The sequence below is a fragment of the Oncorhynchus masou genome, chromosome 13 (genome assembly GCF_036934945.1).
Source record: "Oncorhynchus masou masou isolate Uvic2021 chromosome 13, UVic_Omas_1.1, whole genome shotgun sequence".
Taxonomy (NCBI): domain Eukaryota; kingdom Metazoa; phylum Chordata; class Actinopteri; order Salmoniformes; family Salmonidae; genus Oncorhynchus; species Oncorhynchus masou.
In genome coordinates, this window is record NC_088224.1 from 96494293 (window position 1) to 96515919 (window position 21627).

Below are 21627 nucleotides of genomic sequence, written 5' to 3' on the forward strand. Positions count from 1 at the left end.
GAGACTGTAACAAACTTATAGAGTCATGGCTCTCTCCGGATATATTTGTCTCTGTTTATTCACCCAGTGGGCTTTCTGTCCATCGCGCGGAAGAAATAACTCTTTGGGGAAAAAGAAAGGGGTTTGTTCATGATTAACAACTCAGTTGTTTGGTAACGATCCTGATCTGGAAAACCACACCACTGTCGACCGCATTACCTCCCGAGATAATCATTTTCTTTGGTAATCAAATCAAATTTGATTTGTCACATGAGCCAAATACAACAGGTGTTGTCCTTACTGTGAGATGATTAAGAAAAATAAGGGTTAAGTAAAAAAATAAAAAAATAGATTTGAAAAAAAGAATAAACATAACAAGTAATTAAAGAATAGCAGTAAAATAACAGCAGTGAGGCTATATAAAGGGTATTACGGTACAGAGTCAATGTGGAGGCTATATACAGGGTGTTACGGTACAGAGTCAATGTGGAGGCTATATACAGGGTATTACGGTACAGAGTCAATGTGGAGGCTATATACAGGGTGTTACGGTACAGAGTCAATGTGGAGGCTATATACAGGGGGTACCAGTACAGAGTCAATGTGGAGGCTATATACAGGGTGTTACGGTACAGAGTCAATGTGGAGGCTATATACAGGGGGTACCAGTACAGAGTCAATGTGGAGGCTATATACAGGGTGTTACGGTACAGAGTCAATGTGGAGACTATATACAGGGTGTTCCGGTACAGAGTCAATGTGGAGGCTATATACAGGGTGTTCCGGTAGAGAGTCAATGTGGAGACTATATACAGGGTATTACGGTACAGAGTCAATGTGGAGGCTATATACAGAGTATTACGGTACAGAGTCAATGTGGAGACTATGTACAGAGTCAATGTGGAGGCTATATACAGGGTATTACGGTACAGAGTCAATGTGGAGGCTATATACAGGGGGTACCGGTACAGAGTCAATGTGGAGGCTATATACAGGGTGTTACGGTACAGAGCCAATGTGGAGGCTATATACAGGGGGTACCAGTACAGAGTCAATGTGGAGGCTATATACAGGGTGTTATGGTACAGAGTCAATGTGGAGACTATATACAGGGTATTACGGTACAGAGTCAATGTGGAGGCTATATACAGGGTGTTCCGGTAGAGAGTCAATGTGGAGACTATATACAGGGTATTACGGTACAGAGTCAATGTGGAGGCTATATACAGGGGGTACCAGTACAGAGTCAATGTGGAGACTATATACAGGGGGTACCGGTACAGAGTCAATGTGGAGGCTATATACAGGGTGTTACGGTACAGAGTCAATGTGGAGACTATATACAGGGGGTACCGGTACAGAGTCAATGTGGAGGCTATATACAGGGTGTTACGGTACAGAGTCAATGTGGAGACTATGTACAGAGTCAATGTGGAGGCTATATACAGGGTATTACGGTACAGAGTCAATGTGGAGGCTATATACAGGGGGTACCGGTACAGAGTCAATGTGGAGGCTATATACAGGGTGTTCCGGTACAGAGTCAATGTGGAGGCTATATACAGGGTGTTACGGTACAGAGTCAATGTGGAGGCTATATACAGGGGGTACCTGTACAGAGTCAATGTGGAGGCTATATACAGGGTGTTACGGTACAGAGTCAATGTGGAGGCTATATACAGGGGGTACCGGTACAGAGTCAATGTGGAGGCTATATACAGGGGGTACTGGTACAGAGTCAATGTGGAGGCTATATACAGGGGGTACCAGTACAGATTCAATGTGGAGGCTATATACAGGGGGTACTGGTACAGAGTCAATGTGGAGGCTATATACAGGGGGTACTGGTACAGAGTCAATGTGGAGGCTATATACAGGGGGTACTGGTACAGAGTCAATGTGGAGGCTATATACAGGGGGTACCGGTACAGAGTCAATGTGGAGGCTATATACAGGGGGTACTGGTACAGAGTCAATGTGGAGGCTATATACAGGGGGTACCAGTACAGAGTCAATGTGGAGGCTATATACAGGGGGTACCAGTACAGATTCAATGTGGAGGCTATATACAGGGGGTACTGGTACAGAGTCAATGTGGAGGCTATATACAGGGGGTACCGGTACAGAGTCAATGTGTCCTACAGGTGTCCATAACATTGTGTTTGTCTCTGTGTCCAGGCTACAGGTGTCCATAACATGGTGTCCATAACATTGTATTTGTAATATTTGCTTCATGATGGCCTTTGTTTTTGTGAGCCTGAGAGGACTTTCCCACGTTTGACTAGATTCTTATTGGCTTGTCCAGCTGTCAGTCACCTTTGTGGTAGGGAGGAGCTCGGCCCCTTGCAGGTGTGTTTGCTGGAGTGAAGCTGTCACTGTGTGTGTGTGTGTGTGTCTACTCTCTGAGGGATATGAGCAGCACAGGAAATACATTGGGGGGAGAGTAACACCTGCCTCAATGACGCCTCCCCCAACCACCAACTCTGCCTCTGATCTCAATCTGTGTGTTTGATCAGAGTTCACTCCCCAAACTGTTGTTCAACTGGGTCTTACGCTGCACCGTAACCATGGGAACGGACTGTGGGAACAGACTGTGGGAACAGACACAGACAGCCAGTAGAGTTGATGACTTTGTTCTTCAGGGGAATCACTGTTGACTAAATGACTTGTTGAAGTTGGTTCTGATTTTGACTTTTTGAATTGAGCGCCGGTACGGTTTGTGATCACACACAGAGAGATGTTTGTGTGTTTCCACAGTTACATCATTTGTTGAAGCCCTGTTTTTTTTCTTTTTTTCTTCTTCTCTCCAGGCGTGGAAAAAGCGTTGGTTCATCCTGCGTAGTGGTCGTATGTCTGGCGACCCTGACGTCCTGGAGTACTATAAGAACGACCGCTCTAAGAAGCCCATCCGGATCATCGACCTGCATTGCTGTGAGCAGGTGGACGCTGGGCTGACCTTCAAGAGGAAGGAGTTTCAGGATAGCTTCGTGTTCGACATCAAGACCTCAGAGCGTACTTTTTACCTGGTGGCAGAGACCGAGGAGGAGATGAACAAGTGGGTTCGCTCCATCTGTCAGCTGTGTGGCTTCAACCAGTCAGAGCAGAACAACCACGGTACGTACCCCTGAACTCTGACCCCGAAATCCTACTTAACCTTTAACCTGGTTGATTCAACCAGTCAGTGCAGAACAACCACGGTACGTACTCCTGACCTCTGACCCCTGAATCATACTTAACCTTTAACCTGGTTGGTTCAACCAGTCAGAGCAGAACAAATACGATATGTACTATGACCCCTGAACCTACACTCACCGCTTAGCCCCACCCAACCCAGTCTTGTTTTATATCTGAGGTGCAGTAGATTAGGGGTTGTTTTATATCTGAGGTGCAGTAGATTAGGGGTTGTTTTATATCTGAGGTGCAGTAGGTTAGGGGTTGTTTTATATCTGAGGTGCAGTAGATTAGGGGTTGTTTTGGTTGGGGTTGTTTTACATCTGAGGTGCAGTAGATTAGGGGTTGTTTTAAATATCTGAGGTGCAGTAGGTTAGGGGTTGTTTTATATCTGAGGTGCAGTAGGTTAGGGGTTGTTTTATATCTGAGGTGCAGTAGGTTAGGGGTTGTTTTGGTTGGGGTTGTTTTACATCTGAGGTGCAGTAGATTAGGGGTTGTTTTATATCTGAGGTGCAGTAGGTTAGGGGTTGTTTTATATCTGAGGTGCAGTAGGTTAGGGGTTGTTTTATATCTGAGGTGCAGTAGGTTAGGGGTTGTTTTGGTTGGGGTTGTTTTACATCTGAGGTGCAGTAGGTTAGGGGTTGTTTTATATCTGTGCAGTAGGTTAGGGGTTGTTTTATATCTGAGGTGCAGTAGGTTAGGGGTTGTTTTCTGGGTCTCTCTTGATCACCCTCTCTCCTTCCTCCTACATTCTCTAATCGGATCACTTTTGCCTCATTGTCAAAACGGCAGGCAGAGAATAGTACATCAGCAATGTGATGTCACCATGCTGGGACGTTATATTGTGGCCCAGAAAACCTTAAGTGTTATTACATACAGCTGGAAAGACATATTGGATATCAGAGAAATGTCAATTTACTAACACAACCAGCACTACGACCAGGAACACGACCACCACTACGACCAGGAACACGACCACCACTACGACCAGGAACACGACCACCACTACGACCAGGAACACGACCACCACTACGACCAGGAACACGACCACCACTACGACCAGGAACACGACCACCACTACGACCAGGAACACGACCACCACTCCGACCAGGAACACGACCACCACTACGACCAGGAATACAACCAGCACTACGACCAGGAATACAACCAGCACTACGACCAGGAATACAACCAGCACTACGACCAGAAATAATACCAGGAATAATACCGGCACTACGTCCAGGAATACAACCAGCACTACGACCAGGACAACGACCAGGAATACAACCAGGACTACGACCAGGAATACAACCAGGACTACGACCAGGAATACAACCACCACTACGACCAGGAATAATACCAGCGCTACGACCAGGACTACAACGAGGAATACAACCAGCACTACGACCAGGAATACAACCACCACTACGACCAGGAATAATACCAGCGCTACGACCACCACTACAACCAGGAATAATACCAGCACTACGACCAGGAATACAACCACCACTACGACCAGGAACACGACCAGGACTACGACCAGAAATACGACCAGGACTACGACCAGAAATACAACCAGGAATAATACCAGCACTACGACCAGGAATACGACCAGGAATACAACCAGCACTACGACCAGGAATACAACCAGCACTACGACCAGGAATACAACCAGCACTACGTCCAGGAATACAACCAGCACTACGACCAGGAATACAACCAGCACTACGTCCAGGAATACAACCAGCACTACGACCAGGAACACGACCACCACTACGACCAGGAATACAACCAGCACTACGACCAGGAATACAACCAGCACTACGACCAGGAATACAACCAGCACTACGACCAGAAATAATACCAGGAATAATACCGGCACTACGTCCAGGAATACAACCAGCACTACGACCAGGACTACAACCAGCACTACGACCAGGACTACGACCAGGACAACGACCAGGAATACAACCAGGACTACGACCAGGAATACAACCAGGACTACGACCAGGAATACAACCAGCACTACGTCCAGGAATACAACCAGCACTACGACCAGGAATACAACCAGCACTACGTCCAGGAATACAACCAGCACTACGACCAGAACTACGACCAGAAATACAACCAGGAATAATACCAGCACTGCGACCAGAACTACGACCAGAAAAAATACCAGGAATAATACCAGGATTAATACCGGCACTACGACCAGCACCACGACCAGGAAAACAACCAGCACTACGACCATGACTACAACCAGCACTACGACCAGGAATACAACCAGGACTACACCAGCACTATGACCAGGAATACAACCAGCACTACGACCAGGAAAACAACCAGCACTACGACCAGGAATACAACCAGCACTACGACCAGGACTACGACCAGGAATAATACCAGGAATAATACCGGCACTACGACCAGGAATACAACCAGCACTACGACCAGGAATACAACCAGCACTACGACCAGGAATACAACCAGCACTACGACCAGAAATAATACCAGGAATAATACCGGCACTACGTCCAGGAATACAACCAGCACTACGACCAGGACTACAACCAGCACTACGACCAGGACTACGACCAGGACAATGACCAGGAATACAACCAGGACTACGACCAGGAATACAACCAGGACTACGACCAGGAATACAACCAGCACTACGACCAGGAATACAACCAGCACTATGACCAGGAATACAACCAGGACTACGACCAGGAATACAACCAGCACTACGACCAGGAATACAACCAGGACTACGACCAGGACTACGACCAGGACAACGAGCAGGAATACAACCAGGACAACGACCAGGAATACAACCAGGACTACGACCAGGAATACAACCAGCACTACGACCAGGAATACAACCAGGACTACGACCAGGAATACGACCAGGAATAATACCAGGAATACAACCAGCACTACGACCAGGAATACAACCAGCACTACGACCAGGAATACAACCAGCACTACGACCAGGACTACAACCAGCACTATGACCAGGAATACAACCAGCACTACGACCAGGAATACAACCAGCACTACGACCAGGAATACAACCAGCACTACGACCAGGAATACAACCAGCACTACGACCAGGAATACCACCAGGACTACGACCAGGACTGCGACCAGGAATACGACCAGGAATACAACCAGCACTACGACCAGGAATACAACCAGGACTACGACCAGGAATACAACCAGGACTACGACCAGGACTGTGACCAGGAATACGACCAGCACTACGACCAGCACTACGACCAGCACTACGACCAGAAATAATACCAGCACTACGACCAGAAATACGACCAGGAATAATACCAGCACTACGACCAGGAATAATACCAGGAATAAAACCAGGAATAAAACCAGGAATAATACCAGCACTACGACCAGGAATAATACCAGCACTACGACCAGTAATTTTTCGGTTACTAGTCCAACACTCTAACCACTAGGCTACCCTGTAAAAGGTTTATGTTTCTGTCTCCATATGATATGGTAAATGTATCCAATGCAAAAAATATTTGAATATTATTTGGTGTTAATAATCATTTGCATATATTCCCGTTAATATTTTTCAGTTTCCACCTCTGAATATTCCCCAAAATGTGTCCCTACTATTACCTGTTAGAAACTGCTGCACTATTGGATCTAGAAGCATTAGCATTTCACTCACAATAATATGTGCTAACCATGTGTATGTGACCAATAACATTTGTTTTGATGTTGTTAGAAAGATCTTAAGAATGATCAATGAAAACAGGATGCACCTGAGTTCAATATCGAATCTCTTAGCAAACGGTCTGACTACTTATGTAAATAAGGTATGATGTGTTCATGTTGTTATTATGGGGTATTGTGTGTAGATTGATGAGGATGTGTTTTTATTTAATCCATTTTAGAATAAGGCTGTAACGTAACAAAATGTGGAACGAGTCAAGGGGTCTGAATACTTTCAGAAAGCTCTGTATGTGGTTTAGTGATTCAGGGTCAGATATCCTGACATCCCTCTAGTAGTCTACCATCTGATTCAGGGTCAGATAGCCTGACATTCGGAAAGTGTTCAGACCCCTTGACTTTGTCCACATGTTTTCCTCGTCATTCTACACCCCACAATGCAAAGCAAAAACATTTTTTAAATAAATATTTTCAGATTTTATCAAAATTAAGAACTGAAATATCACATTTATGTCAGTATTCACACCATTTACTCAGTACTTGGTTGAAGCACCTTTGGCAGTAAAATACAGCCTCGAGTCTTCTTGGGTATGATGCGACAAGCTTGGCACACCTGTATTTGGGGAGTTTCTCCCATTCTTCTCTGCAGATCATCGTCCGGGCTCTGCCTGGGCCACTCAAGGACATTCAGAGATTTGTCCCAAAGCCTGTCCTGTGTTATCTTGGCTGTGTGCTTAGGGTCGTTGTCTTGTTGGAAGGTGAACCTTCGCCCCAGTCTGAACTCTTGAGTGCTCTGGAGTAGGCTTTCATCAAGGATCTCTCTGTACTTTGCTCCGTTCATCTTTCCCTCGATCCTGACTACTCTCCCTGATGCCGAAAAACACCCCCACAGCATGATGCTGCCACCACCATGCTTCACCGTAGGGATGGTACCAGGTTTCCTCCAGACGTGACGCCTGGCATTCAGGCCAAAGAGTTCAATCTTGGTTTCATCAGACCAGAGAATCTTGTTTCTCATGGTCTGAGATTCTTAGGTGCCTTTTGGCAAACTCCAAGTGGGCTGTCATGTGCCTTTTTTACTGAGGAGTGGCTTCCGTCTGGCCACTCTACTATAAAGGTCTGATTGGTGGAGTGCTGCAGAGATGGTTGTCCTTCTGGAACGTTGTCCCTTCTCCACAGAGGAGCTCTGGAGCTCTGTCAGAGTGACCATCGGGTTCTTAGTCACCTCCCAGACCAAGGCCCTTCTCCCCCAATTGCTCAGTTTGTCCGGGCGGCCAGCTCTAGGAAGAGTCCTGGTGGTTCCAAACTTCTTCCATTTAAGAATGATGGAGGCCACTGTGTTCTTGGGGACCTTCAATGTTGCAGAATCTTTTGGTACCCTTCCCCAGATCTGTGCCTTGACACCATCCTGTCTCTCCTTCGACCTCATGGCTTGTTTTTTTCTCTGACATGCAACCCAGTTAGGATCTGGCAAAAAATTATTTAATCCGTATTCAAACCCATTACAACACTGTATATATATATATATATATACATTTTATGACATTAATCAGTTATAACCCATATACATATTATGACATTTGAAATGTCTTTATTCATTTGGAACTTTTGTGAGTGGAATGTTTACTGTTAATTTATATTGTTTATTTCACTTTAGTTTATTATCTATTTCACATGCTTTGGCAATGTAAAACTATGTTTCCCATACCAATAAAGACCCTTAAATTGAAATTGAATTGAGACAGACAGACAGAGAGACAGAGAGACAGAGAGACAGGCAGAGAGACAGATAGACAGACAGACAGACAGACAGACAGACAGACAGGCAGAGAGACAGACAGACAGACAGGCAGAGAGACAGACAGACAGACAGACAGACAGACAGACACACACACAGACAGACACACACACAGACAGACACACACACAGACAGACACACAGACAGACACACAGACAAATTTGTCTCTTCTTTTAAGGATTGGGGTGATCAGTCCTTGGTTCCAAATATTGGGGAAGATGCCAGAGCTAAGGATGATGTTAAAGAGTTTTAGTATAGCCAATTGGAATTTGTTGTCTGTATATTTTATCATTTCACTTAGGATACCATCAACACCACAGGCCTTTTTGGGTTGGAGGGTTTGTATTTTGTCCTGTAGTTCATTCAATGTAATTGGAGAATCCTGTGGGTTCTGGTCGTCTTTAATAGTTAATTCTAAGATTTGTATGTGTTTTTGCTGCTTGTTCTTTGTTTTAGAGCCCAAAAGATTGAAGTGGTTTATCCATACATCTCCATATTGGATAGATAACTCTTTGTGTTGTTTGTTTAGAATTTTCCAATTTTCCCAGAAGTGGTTAGATTCTATGGATTCTTCAATTACATTGAGCTGATTTCTGACATGCTGTTCCTTCTTTTTCCGTAGTGTATTTCTGTATTGTTTTAGTGATTCACCATAGTGTCGGCTCGGGTTTTCTGGTTCTCTATGTTATTGGGTGGATATGTTTCTTTCTTAGGTTTTTACATTCTTCATCAAACTATTTGTTAATCATTTTCTTAGGTTGTCTGCTTGACATTTTTAGATGTGATAGCTGAGAGGTCAACTATTATACTGTTCTGGTTTTCTACTGCCAGGTTCACACCTTCACTATTACAGTGAAACATGTTGTCCAGGAAGTTGTCTAGAAGGGATTGAATTTGGTGTTGCCTAATTGTTTTTTCCACGCTACTTTCCTTCCATCTATAGCATTTCTTAATATTATTTAGTTAATTTTGCTTTGATGCCTCATGGTTGCGTATTGCTCTGTTCAAGTAGACTGTGATTTTCTGTGGTCTGATAGGGGTGTCAGTGGGCTGACTGTGAACGCTCTGAGAGACTCTGGGTTGAGGTCAGTGGGCTGACTGAATGCTCTAAGAGACTCTGGGTTGAGGTCAGTGGGCTGACTGAACGCTCTAAGAGACTCTGGGTTGAGGTCAGTGGGCTGACTGAATGCTCTAAGAGACTCTGGGTTGAGGTCAGTGGGCTGACTGAACGCTCTGAGAGACTCTGGGTTGAGGTCAGTGGGCTGACTGAATGCTCTAAGAGACTCTGGGTTGAGGTCAGTGGGCTGACTGAACGCTCTAAGAGACTCTGGGTTGAGGTCAGTGGGCTGACTGAACGCTCTAAGAGACTCTGGGTTGAGGTCAGTGGGCTGACTGAACGCTCTAAGAGACTCTGGGTTGAGGTCAGTGGGCTGACTGAACGCTCTAAGAGACTCTGGGTTGAGGTCAGTGGGCTGACTGAACGCTCTAAGAGACTCTGGGTTGAGGTCAGTGGGCTGACTGAATGCTCTAAGAGACTCTGGGTTGAGGTCAGTGGGCTGACTGAATGCTCTAAGAGACTCTGGGTTGAGGTCAGTGGGCTGACTGAATGCTCTAAGAGACTCTGGGTTGAGGTCAGTGATAAAGTAGTCGTCAGCACTACTGCCAAGAGATGAGCTACAGGTGTACCTACCATTGACTATGTACATACCCAGCGTCCGACAGTGCGGAGGGAGTTGTGACTCATTTTTGTTGTGTCTAGGGGGGCATATGGGGGAGGGAATGGTGCCACCTCCTGGTAGGTATTTGTCACCCTGTGTGCAGAGGGTGTCAGGTTATTACATGTCCCTGAGCCTGGAAATGGTTGATCTCCCCCTCGAGGATGGAGAATCTGTCCTTGTTAAAGTATGGGGATTCTAGTGGGGGGGTGATTTAGGTAGCACACAGGAGGACATTTTTCTCTGTTAAGATCATTTCCTTTTGAATTTCTAGCCAAATGTAAAATGTTCCTGTTTTGATTAATTTAATGTAGTGAGTTAGGTCTGCTCTATACCGAATTAGCATACCCCCTGAGTCCCTTCCCTGTTTCACACCTGGTAGTGTGGTGGATGGGACTACCAGCTCTCTGTAACCTAGAGGGCAAACAGTGGGTCCATCTCCTCTATACCACCCACCTGGTAGTGTGGTGGATGGGACTACCTGCTCTCTGTAACCTAGAGGGCAACCAGTGGGTCTGTCTCCTCTATACCACCCACCTGGTAGTGTGGTGGATGGGACTACCTGCTCTCTGTAACCTAGAGGGCAACCAGTGGGTCTGTCTCCTCTATACCACCCACCTGGTAGTGTGGTGGATGGGACTACCTGCTCTCTGTAACCTAGAGGGCAACCAGTGGGTCTGTCTCCTCTATACCACCCACCTGGTAGTGTGGTGGATGGGACTACCTGCTCTCTGTAACCTAGAGGACAACCAGTAGGTCCATCTCCTCTATACCACCCACCTGGTAGTGTGGTGGATGGGGCTACCAGCTCTCTGTAACCAGGGCAACCAGTAGGTCCATCTCCTCTATACCACCCACCTGGTAGTGTGGTGGATGGGACTACCAGCTCTCTGTAACCTAGAGGACAACCAGTGGGTCCATCTCCTCTATACCACCCACCTGGTAGTGTGGTGGATGGGACTACCTGCTCTCTGTAACCTAGAGGGCAACCAGTAGGTCCATCTCCTCTATACCACCCACCTGGTAGTGTGGTGGATGGGACTACCAGCTCTCTGTAACCTAGAGGACAACCAGTGGGTCCATCTCCTCTATACCACCCATCTGGTAGTGTGGTGGATGGGACTACCAGCTCTCTGTAACCTAGAGGACAACCAGTGGGTCCATCTCCTTTATACCACCCACCTGGTAGTGTGGTGGATGGGACTACCAGCTCTCTGTAAACTAGAGGGCAACCAGTGGGTCTGTCTCCTTTATACCATGTTTCTTGTAGGATGACAATGTCTGTATTTCCCAATTTATTTGATGAATTCTGGGTTCCTGCTCTTTAGACCAAAGTAAAATAGTAAAAGCTTTTCTGTTCCATAGTGTCTAGTGTTGTTTTTGTGTGATTTAGGCCCAGACCATCACAGTAGGTGTGAGCAGAGCATGTTTAGCATCTGATACATACTACTTATGTCGCATGACGGGGCTTGGGCGTGTGTTACAGTGGGGGTTGGGCCTGTTGCCTTGCTCACAGCCTGGGCATATGTCCTGCTGCCATTTTGAGGTCTCGTTCTCTCTCGCTCTTTCTCTGTCGCTCTGTCTCTCTCTCTCGTCTGTCTCTCTCTCTCGTCTGTCTGTCTGTCTGTCTGTCTGTCTGTCTGTCTGTCTGTCTGTCTGTCTCTGTCTCTCTCTGTGGTCTCTCTGTCTCGCTGTCTGCCTGTCTGTGTTTTCCCCTTTCCAAAGTGCCCTTCAAAGCCATCGATTTTAGTTGAACTAATGAAGTTGTTCCACATGGCACACTACTCCCTATGTAGTGCACTACTTTTTTCCCAGAGTTTCAGGTTGCCTGATGCCACCAGGCCCTGTGTGTGTGTGGCTGGGACTGCTGCTGCTGGGCATCCTGTAATATAACATCCTGTAATATAGCATCCTGTAATATAACATCCTGTAATATAATATAACATCCTGTAATATAATACCCTGTAATATAATATAACATCTTGTAATATAATATCCTGTAATATAATATAACATCCTGTAATATAATATCCTGTAATATAATATCCTGTAATATAATATAACATCCTGTAATATAATATCCTGTAATATAACATCCTGTAATATAACATCCTGTAATATAACATCCTGTAATATAGCATCCTGTAATATAATATCCTGTAATATAATATCCTGTAATATAACATCCTGTAATATAACATCCTGTAATATAATATCCTGTAATATAACATCCTGTAATATAGCATCCTGTAATATAACATCCTGTAATATAACATCCTGTAATATAGCATCCTGTAATATAATATCCTGTAATATAATATCCTGTAATATAATATAACATCATGTAATATGGCATCCTGTAATATAACATCCTGTAATATAATATAACATCCTGTAATATAATATAACATCCTGTAATATAACATCCTGTAATATAATATAACATCCTGTAATATAACATCCTGTAATATAATATCCTGTAATATAATATAACATCCTGTAATATAACATCCTGTAATATAATATCCTGTAATATAATATCCTGTAATATAATATAACATCATGTAATATAACATCCTGTAATATAATATAACATCCTGTAATATAATATAACATCCTGTAATATAATATCCTGTAATATAATATAACATCCTGTAATATAACATCCTATAATATAATATAACATACTATAATATAACATAACATACTGTAATATAACATCCTGTAATATAATATAACATCCTGTAATATAATATCCTGTAATATAATATAACATCCTGTAATATAACATCCTGTAATATAACATCCTGTAATATAATATAACCTCCTGTAATATAATATCCTGTAATATAATATAACATCCTGTAATACGGCATCCTGTAATATAATATAACATCATGTAATATGGCATCCTGTAATATAACATCCTGTAATATAATATAACATCCTGTAATATAATATAACATCCTGTAATATAATATAATATAACATACTATAATATGGCATCCTGTAATATAACATCCTGTAACATAATATAACATCCTGTAATATAATATAACATCCTGTAATATAACATCCTGTAATATAATATCCTGTAATATAATATAACATCCTGTAATATAACATCCTGTAATATAATATCCTGTAATATAATATCCTGTAATATAATATAACATCCTGTAATATAACATCCTGTAATATAATATAACATCCTGTAATATAATACCCTGTAATATAATATAACATCCTGTAATATAACATCCTGTAATATAACATCCTGTAATATGGCATCCTGTAATATAATATAACATCCTGTAATATAATACCCTGTAATATAATATAACATCCTGTAATATAACATCCTGTAATATAACATCCTGTAATATAACATCCTGTAATATAATATAACATCCTGTAATATAATATAACATCCTGTTATATAACATCCTGTAATATAATATCCTGTAATATAATATCCTGTAATATAATATAACATCCTGTAATATAATATAACATCCTGTAATATAATATCCTGTAATATAATATAACATCCTGTAATATAACATCCTGTAATATAACATCCTATAATATAATATAACATCCTGTAATATAACATCCTGTAATATAATATAACATCCTGTAATATAACATCCTGTAATATAACATCCTGTAATATAACATCCTGTAATATAACATCCTGTAATATAATATAACATCCTGTAATATAATATAACATCCTGTTATATAACATCCTGTAATATAATATCCTGTAATATAATATAACATCCTGTAATATAATATAACATCCTGTAATATAATATCCTGTAATATAATATAACATCCTGTAATATAACATCCTGTAATATAACATCCTATAATATAATATAACATCCTGTAATATAACATCCTGTAATATAATATAACATCCTGTAATATGGCATCCTGTAATATAACATCCTGCAATATAATATAACATCCTGTAATATAACATCCTATAATATAACATCATGTAATATAACATCCTGTAATATAATATAACATCCTGTAATATAATATAACATCCTGTAATATAACATCCTGTAATATAATATAACATCCTGTAATATAATATAACATCCTGTAATATAATATAATATAATATACTATAATATGGCATCCTGTAATATAATATAACATCCTGTAATATAATATAACATCCTGTAATATAATATAACATCCTGTAATATAACATCCTGTAATATAACATCCTGTAATATAACATCCTGTAATATAATATAACATCCTGTAATATAATATAACATCCTGTAATATAACATCCTGTAATATAATATAACATCCTGTAATATAATATAATATAATATACTATAATATGGCATCCTGTAATATAATATAACATCCTGTAATATAATATAACATCCTGTAATATAACATCCTGTAATATAATATAACATCCTGTAATATAATATAACATCCTGTAATATAACATCCTGTAATATAATATAACATCCTGTAATATAATATAACATCCTGTAATATAACATCCTGTAATATGGCATCCTGTAATATAACATCCTACAGTATAATATAACATCCTGTAATTTAACAGTGCTGTTGCCTTGTCATTGTGCTGCATAGGGCAGTGTTTGACAGTCACTCATTACAACACCATGGCTGAAGCAGAGGATTGAGCAGATAGACAGTCACTCACTACAACTCCATGGCTGTGTCACAAATAGCACTCTATTCCCTATATAGTGCACTACTTTAGACCAGGTCCTATCTAGTGCACTACTTTAGACCAGGTCCTATCTAGTGCACTACTTTAGACCAGGTCCAATATAGTACACAACTTTAGACCAGGTCCTATATAGTACACTACTTTAGACCAGGTACTATATAGTGCACTACTTTAGACCAGGTCCTATATAGTGCACTACTTTAGACCAGGTCCTATATAGTGCACTACATTAGTCCAGGTCCTATATAGTACACTACTTTAGACCAGGTCCTATATAGTACACTACTTTAGATCAGGTCCTATATAGTACACTACTTTAGACCAGGTCCTATATAGTACACTACTTTAGACCAGGTCCTATATAGTACACTACTTTAGACCAGGTCCTATATAGTACACTACTTTAGACAAGGTCCCTATATAGTGCTCTACTTTAGACCAGGTCCTATATAGTACACTACTTTAGACCAGGAACTATATAGTACACTACTTTAGACCAGGTCCTATATAGTGCACTACTTTAGATCAGGTCCTATATAGTGCACTACTTTAGACCAGGTACTATATAGTACACTACTTTAGACCAGGTACTATATAGTGCACTACTTTAGACCAGATCCTATATAGTACACTACTTTAGACCAGGTCCAAAATAGTACACTACTTTAGACCAGAGTGCTATGGGCCTGCGTCAGCATTTGGTTTCAGTAGTGGTTTAAGAATGACGCTCGTTTCCTTATTATTGTTAATTGTTGTGACGCTGCTGCAAAAGCATTTTTCATACTTGTGGGATGATTTGATTAGCTATCACAGAATTCCTTATTTCCCAATGTTCCGGTGAATACTGGAGCCAGACGGGCGGGCAGGCGGGCCGACAGACAGGCGGGCAGGCGGGCCGACAGACGGGCAGACAGACAGGCGGGCAGACAGTCAGGCGGGCAGACAGTCAGGCGGGCAGACAGGCAGGCGGGCAGACAGACAGACAGGCGGGCAGACAGGCAGGCGGGCAGACGGGCAGACAGACAGACGGACGGGCGGGCGGACAGACAGACAGATAATGGACTTTTATATATTTAAAAAAATTAGATAATCTTTAAGAACTAACAATCACAAAAATAGAAATGAGACAGGGAGAATCTAAAATTCCCCAAATATCAAGCCATGGGGCCCACATTGATTTTGTTATAATATTTGAGTCACTCAGATAGCATAAGAACACAGCATAAGCCATGGCAGAATATGTAGAATTGCAGGAAAATAGTTTTAAAACTATTGTGTGACGGTCTGGGGGATGGTGTGACGGTCTGGGGGATGGTGTGATGGTCTGGGGGATGGTGTGATGGTCTGGGGGATGGTGTGAAGGTCTGGGGGATGGTGTGATGGTCTGGGGGATGGTGTGACGGTCTGGGGGATGGTGTGACGGTCTGGGGGATGGTGTGACGGTCTGGGGGATGGTGTGACGGTCTGGGGGATGGTGTGACGGTCTGGGGGATGGTGTGACGGTCTGGGGGATGGTGTGACGGTCTGGGGGATGGTGTGACGGTCTGGGGGATGGTGTGACGGTCTGGGGGATGGTGTGACGGTCTGGGGGATGGTGTGACGGTCTGGGGGATGGTGTGATGGTCTGGGGGATGGTGTGATGGTCTGGGGGATGGTGTGATGGTCTGACGGTCTGACGGTCTGGGGGATGGTGTGATGGTCTGGGACATGGTGTGACGGTCTGGGGGATGGTGTGATGGTCTGGGGGATGGTGTGACGGTCTGGGGATGGTCTGACGGTCTGGGGGATGGTGTGATGGTCTGGGGGATGGTGTGATGGTCTGGCGGTCTGGGGATGGTGTGATGGTCTGGGGGATGGTGTGACGGTCTGGGGGATGGTGTGACGGTCTGGGGGATGGTGTGATGGTCTGACGGTCTGACGGTCTGGGGGATGGTGTGACGGTCTGGGGGATGGTGTGACGGTCTGGGGGATGGTGTGACGGTCTGGGGGATGGTGTGACGGTCTGGGGGATGGTGTGACGGTCTGGGGGATGGTCTGACGGTCTGGGGGATGGTGTGACGGTCTGGGGGATGGTCTGACGGTCTGGGGGATGGTGTGACGGTCTGGGGGATGGTGTGACGGTCTGGGGGATGGTGTGACGGTCTGGGGGATGGTCTGGCGGTCTGGGGGATGGTGTGACGGTCTGGGGGATGGTGTGACGGTCTGGGGATGGTCTGGCGGTCTGGGGGATGGTGTGACGGTCTGGGGGATGGTCTGGCGGTCTGGGGGATGGTGTGACGGTCTGGGGGATGGTGTGACGGTCTGGGGGATGGTGTGACGGTCTGGGGGATGGTCTGGCGGTCTGGGGGATGGTGTGACGGTCTGGGGGATGGTGTGACGGTCTGGGGGATGGTCTGACGGTGTGACGGTCTGGGGGATGGTCTGACGGTCTGGGGGATGGTCTGACGGTCTGGGGGATGGTGTGACGGTCTGGGGGATGGTGTGACGGTCTGGGGGATGGTGTGATGGTCTGGGGGATGGTCTGACGGTCTGGGGGATGGTCTGACGGTCTGGGGGATGGTGTGACGGTCTGGGGGATGGTCTGACGGTCTGGGGGATGGTGTGATGGTCTGGGGGATGGTGTGACGGTCTGGGGGATGGTGTGACGGTCTGGGGGATGGTGTGACGGTCTGGGGGATGGTGTGACGGTCTGGGGGATGGTCTGACGGTCTGGGGGATGGTCTGACGGTCTGGGGGATGGTCTGACGGTCTGGGGGATGGTCTGACGGTCTGGGGGATGGTGTGACGGTCTGGGGGATGGTGTGACGGTGTGACGGTCTGGGGGATGGTGTGATGGTCTGGGGGATGGTGTGGCGGTCTGGGGGATGGTGTGACGGTCTGGGGGATGGTCTGACGGTCTGGGGGATGGTCTGACGGTCTGGGGGATGGGCTGATGGTCTGGGGGATGGTGTGACGGTCTGACGGTCTGGGGGATGGTGTGATGGTCTGGGGGATGGTGTGACGGTCTGGGGGATGGTGTGATGGTCTGGGGGATGGTGTGACGGTCTGGGGATTATGTGACGGTCTGGGGGATGGTGTGACGGTCTGGGGGATGGTGTGATGGTCTGGGGGATGGTGTGACGGTCTGGGGGATGGTGTGACGGTCTGGGGGATGGTGTGACGGTCTGGGGGATGGTGTGACGGTCTGGGGATGGTGTGATGGTCTGGGGGATGGTGTGATGGTCTGGGGGATGGTGTGATGGTCTGGGGGATGGTGTGATGGTCTGGGGGATGGTGTGATGGTCTGGGGATGGTGTGACGGTCTGGGGGATGGTGTGACGGTCTGGGGGATGGTGTGATGGTCTGGGGGATGGTGTGATGGTCTGGGGGATGGTGTGATGGTCTGGGGGATGGTGTGACGGTCTGGGGGATGGTCTGACGGTCTGGGGGATGGTGTGACGGTCTGGGGGATGGTGTGACGGTCTGGGGGATGGTCTGGCGGTCTGGGGGATGGTCTGGCGGTCTGGGGGATGGTGTGATGGTCTGGGGGATGGTGTGACGGTCTGGGGGATGGTGTGATGGTCTGGGGGATGGTGTGACGGTCTGGGGGATGGTGTGACGGTCTGGGGGATGGTCTGACGGTCTGGGGGATGGTCTGACGGTCTGGGGGATGGTGTGATGGTCTGGGGGATGGTGTGACGGTCTGGGGGATGGTGTGATGGTCTGGGGGATGGTGTGACGGTCTGGGGGATGGTGTGATGGTCTGGGGGATGGTGTGACGGTCTGGGGGATGGTGTGACGGCCTGGGGGATGGTGTGACGGTCTGGGGGATGGTGTGACGGTCTGGGGGATGGTGTGACGGTCTGGGGGATGGTGTGACGGTCTGGGGGATGGTGTGACGGTCTGGGGGATGGTGTGACGGTCTGGGGGATGGTGTGACGGTCTGGGGGGATGGTGTGGCGGTCTGGGGGATGGTGTGACGGTCTGGGGGATGGTGTGACGGTCTGGGTGATGGTCTGGGGGATGGTGTGATGGTCTGGGGGATGGTGTGATGGTCTGGGGGATGGTGTGATGGTCTGGGGGATGGTGTGATGGTCTGGGGGATGGTCTGACGGTCTGGGGGATGGTGTGACGGTCTGGGGGATGGTCTGGGGGATGGTGTGATGGTCTGGGGGATGGTGTGATGGTCTGGGGGATGGTGTGATGGTCTGGGGGATGGTGTGATGGTCTGGGGGATGGTCTGACGGTCTGGGGGATGGTGTGACGGTCTGGGGGATGGTGTGACGGTCTGGGGGATGGTGTGACGGTCTGGGGGATGGTGTGACGGTGTGACGGTCTGGGGGATGGTGTGACGGTCTGGGGGATGGTGTGACGGTCTGGGGGATGGTCTGACGGTGTGACGGTCTGGGGGATGGTGTGACGGTCTGGGGGATGGTGTGACGGTGTGACGGTCTGGGGGATGGTGTGACGGTCTGGGGGATGGTGTGACGGTCTGGGGGATGGTCTGACGGTGTGACGGTCTGGGGGATGGTGTGACGGTCCCACCTTCTGTATCCCGTTCCCCCCACACACCCTCACCCCTCCCTCCCTCTCTCCTTGTCCTTCCCTGACTCCCATCCCCCTCTCCGGCCTTTTGAACTCCCAGATGAGGACAGAGGAATCACTTTTGCACACACACACACACACACACACACACACACACACACACGGCATGAGTTTTACTATCCTTCTGGGGGACCTGAAATTGATTTCCATTCAAAATGAAAATCCTCTTTTGCCTAACCTTAACCCCTGAACTGCTGACTGTCATTCAGCCACACAGACCCTCTTTGGTGCACCGAGGAAGAGGGGATTCTCAAATCGGGCATTGAGGTATTTCAAGGTGAACACACTGTCAGTCCTCACACAGGACAGATCACCCCTAACCCACCTGCTCCTTTCAGGATCCTGGGATCAAACATCGACCCCTAACCTCAAACGCCATAACTCTCCCTGCAGAACCCTGGACTTGGCACTGAATCCAGAGTGAACAGCCCACACCCAATCTGAACCCTTTCTAAAAATCCAGGTCCGTATCCCCCCCACCCCATCCCTACTCTCCACCCTCAGACATTTCCCAGATGCCATTTTCAAAACCACTGTATATAAGCAGTACCAGTCAAAAGTTTGGACACACCAACTCATTCAAGGGCTTTCTTTATTTTTACTGTTTTCTACATTGTAGAATAATAGTGAAGACATTAAAACTATGAAATAACACATATGGAATCATGTAGTAACCAAAAAAGTGTTAAAACAAATCAAAATATATTTTATATTTGAGGTTCTTCAAAGTAGCCACCCTTTGCCTTGATGACAGCTTTGCACACTCTTGGCATTCTCTCAACCAGCTTCACCTGGAATGCTTTTCCGACAGTCTTGAAGGAGTTCCCACATATACTGAGCACTTGTCTGTATTTCCTTCACTCTGCGGTCCAACTCATCCCAAACCATCTCATTTGGGTTGAGGTTGGCTTATTGTCAATGCCAGGTCATCTGATGCAGCACGCCATCACTCTCCTTCTTGGTCAAATAGCCCTCAATAGCCTGGAGGTGTGTTGGGTCATTGTCCTGCTACCCCACAACTCATGACCGTCCAGGTCTGTGTGTAGCTATTTCCTGTAAATACAGTATGTCAGCTTGGTCAGTGGTTTGATAGACAGACCAGCTTGGGACTGATAGTGAGGGACATTCAGGCGTTGTAGGATGTAGTCTCTGGTACTGTAGAGTAGGATGTAGTCTCTGGTACTGTAGACTCTGGTACTGTAGTCTCTGGTACTGTAGTCTCTGGTAGTGTAGTCTCTGGTACTGTAGTCTCTGGTACTGTAGTCTCTGGTACTGTAGAGTAGGATGTAGTCTCTGGTACTGTAGACTCTGGTACTGTAGTCTCTGGTACTGTAGTCTCTGGTACTGTAGTCTCTGGTACTGTACTGTAGGATGTAGTCTCCGGTACTGTAGTCTCTGGTACTGTAGTCTCCGGTACTGTAGTCTCTGGTACTGTACTGTAGGATGTAGTCTCTGGTACTGTAGAGTAGGATGTAGTCTCTGGTACTGTAGAGTAGGATGTAGACTCTGGTACTGTAGTCTCTGGTAGTGTAGTCTCTGGTACTGTAGTCTCTGGTACTGTACTGTAGGATGTAGTCTCTGGTACTGTAGAGTAGGATGTAGTCTCTGGTACTGTAGTCTCTGGTACTGTAGTCTCTGGTACTGTAGTCTCTGGTACTGTAGTCTCTGGTACTGTAGAGTAGGATGTAGTCTCTGGTACTGTAGTCTCTGGTACTGTAGTCTCTGGTACTGTAGTCTCTGGTACTGTACTGTAGGATGTAGTCTCTGGTACTGTAGAGTAGGATGTAGTCTCTGGTACTGTAGTCTCTGGTACTGTAGTCTCTGGTACTGTAGTCTCTGGTACTGTACTGTAGGATGTAGTCTCTGGTACTGTAGTCTCTGGTACTGTACTGTAGGATGTAGTCTCTGGGTCTGTAGTCTCTGGTACTGTACTGTAGGATGTA

The 21627-nt window shown here is 45.7% G+C and overlaps 1 protein-coding gene across 3 annotated transcripts in view; it reads left to right on the plus strand.

Moving 5' to 3' along the window:
* gab2 (GRB2-associated binding protein 2) overlaps positions 1-21627 on the plus strand; it is a 163479-nt gene that overhangs the window by 80704 nt on the left and 61148 nt on the right. For all 3 annotated transcript variants that reach the window (XM_064985427.1, XM_064985428.1, XM_064985429.1), the window contains exon 2: positions 2790-3093. In XM_064985427.1, the coding sequence (XP_064841499.1) occupies positions 2790-3093 (304 nt within the window). The remainder of the gene's footprint in view (positions 1-2789; positions 3094-21627) is intronic.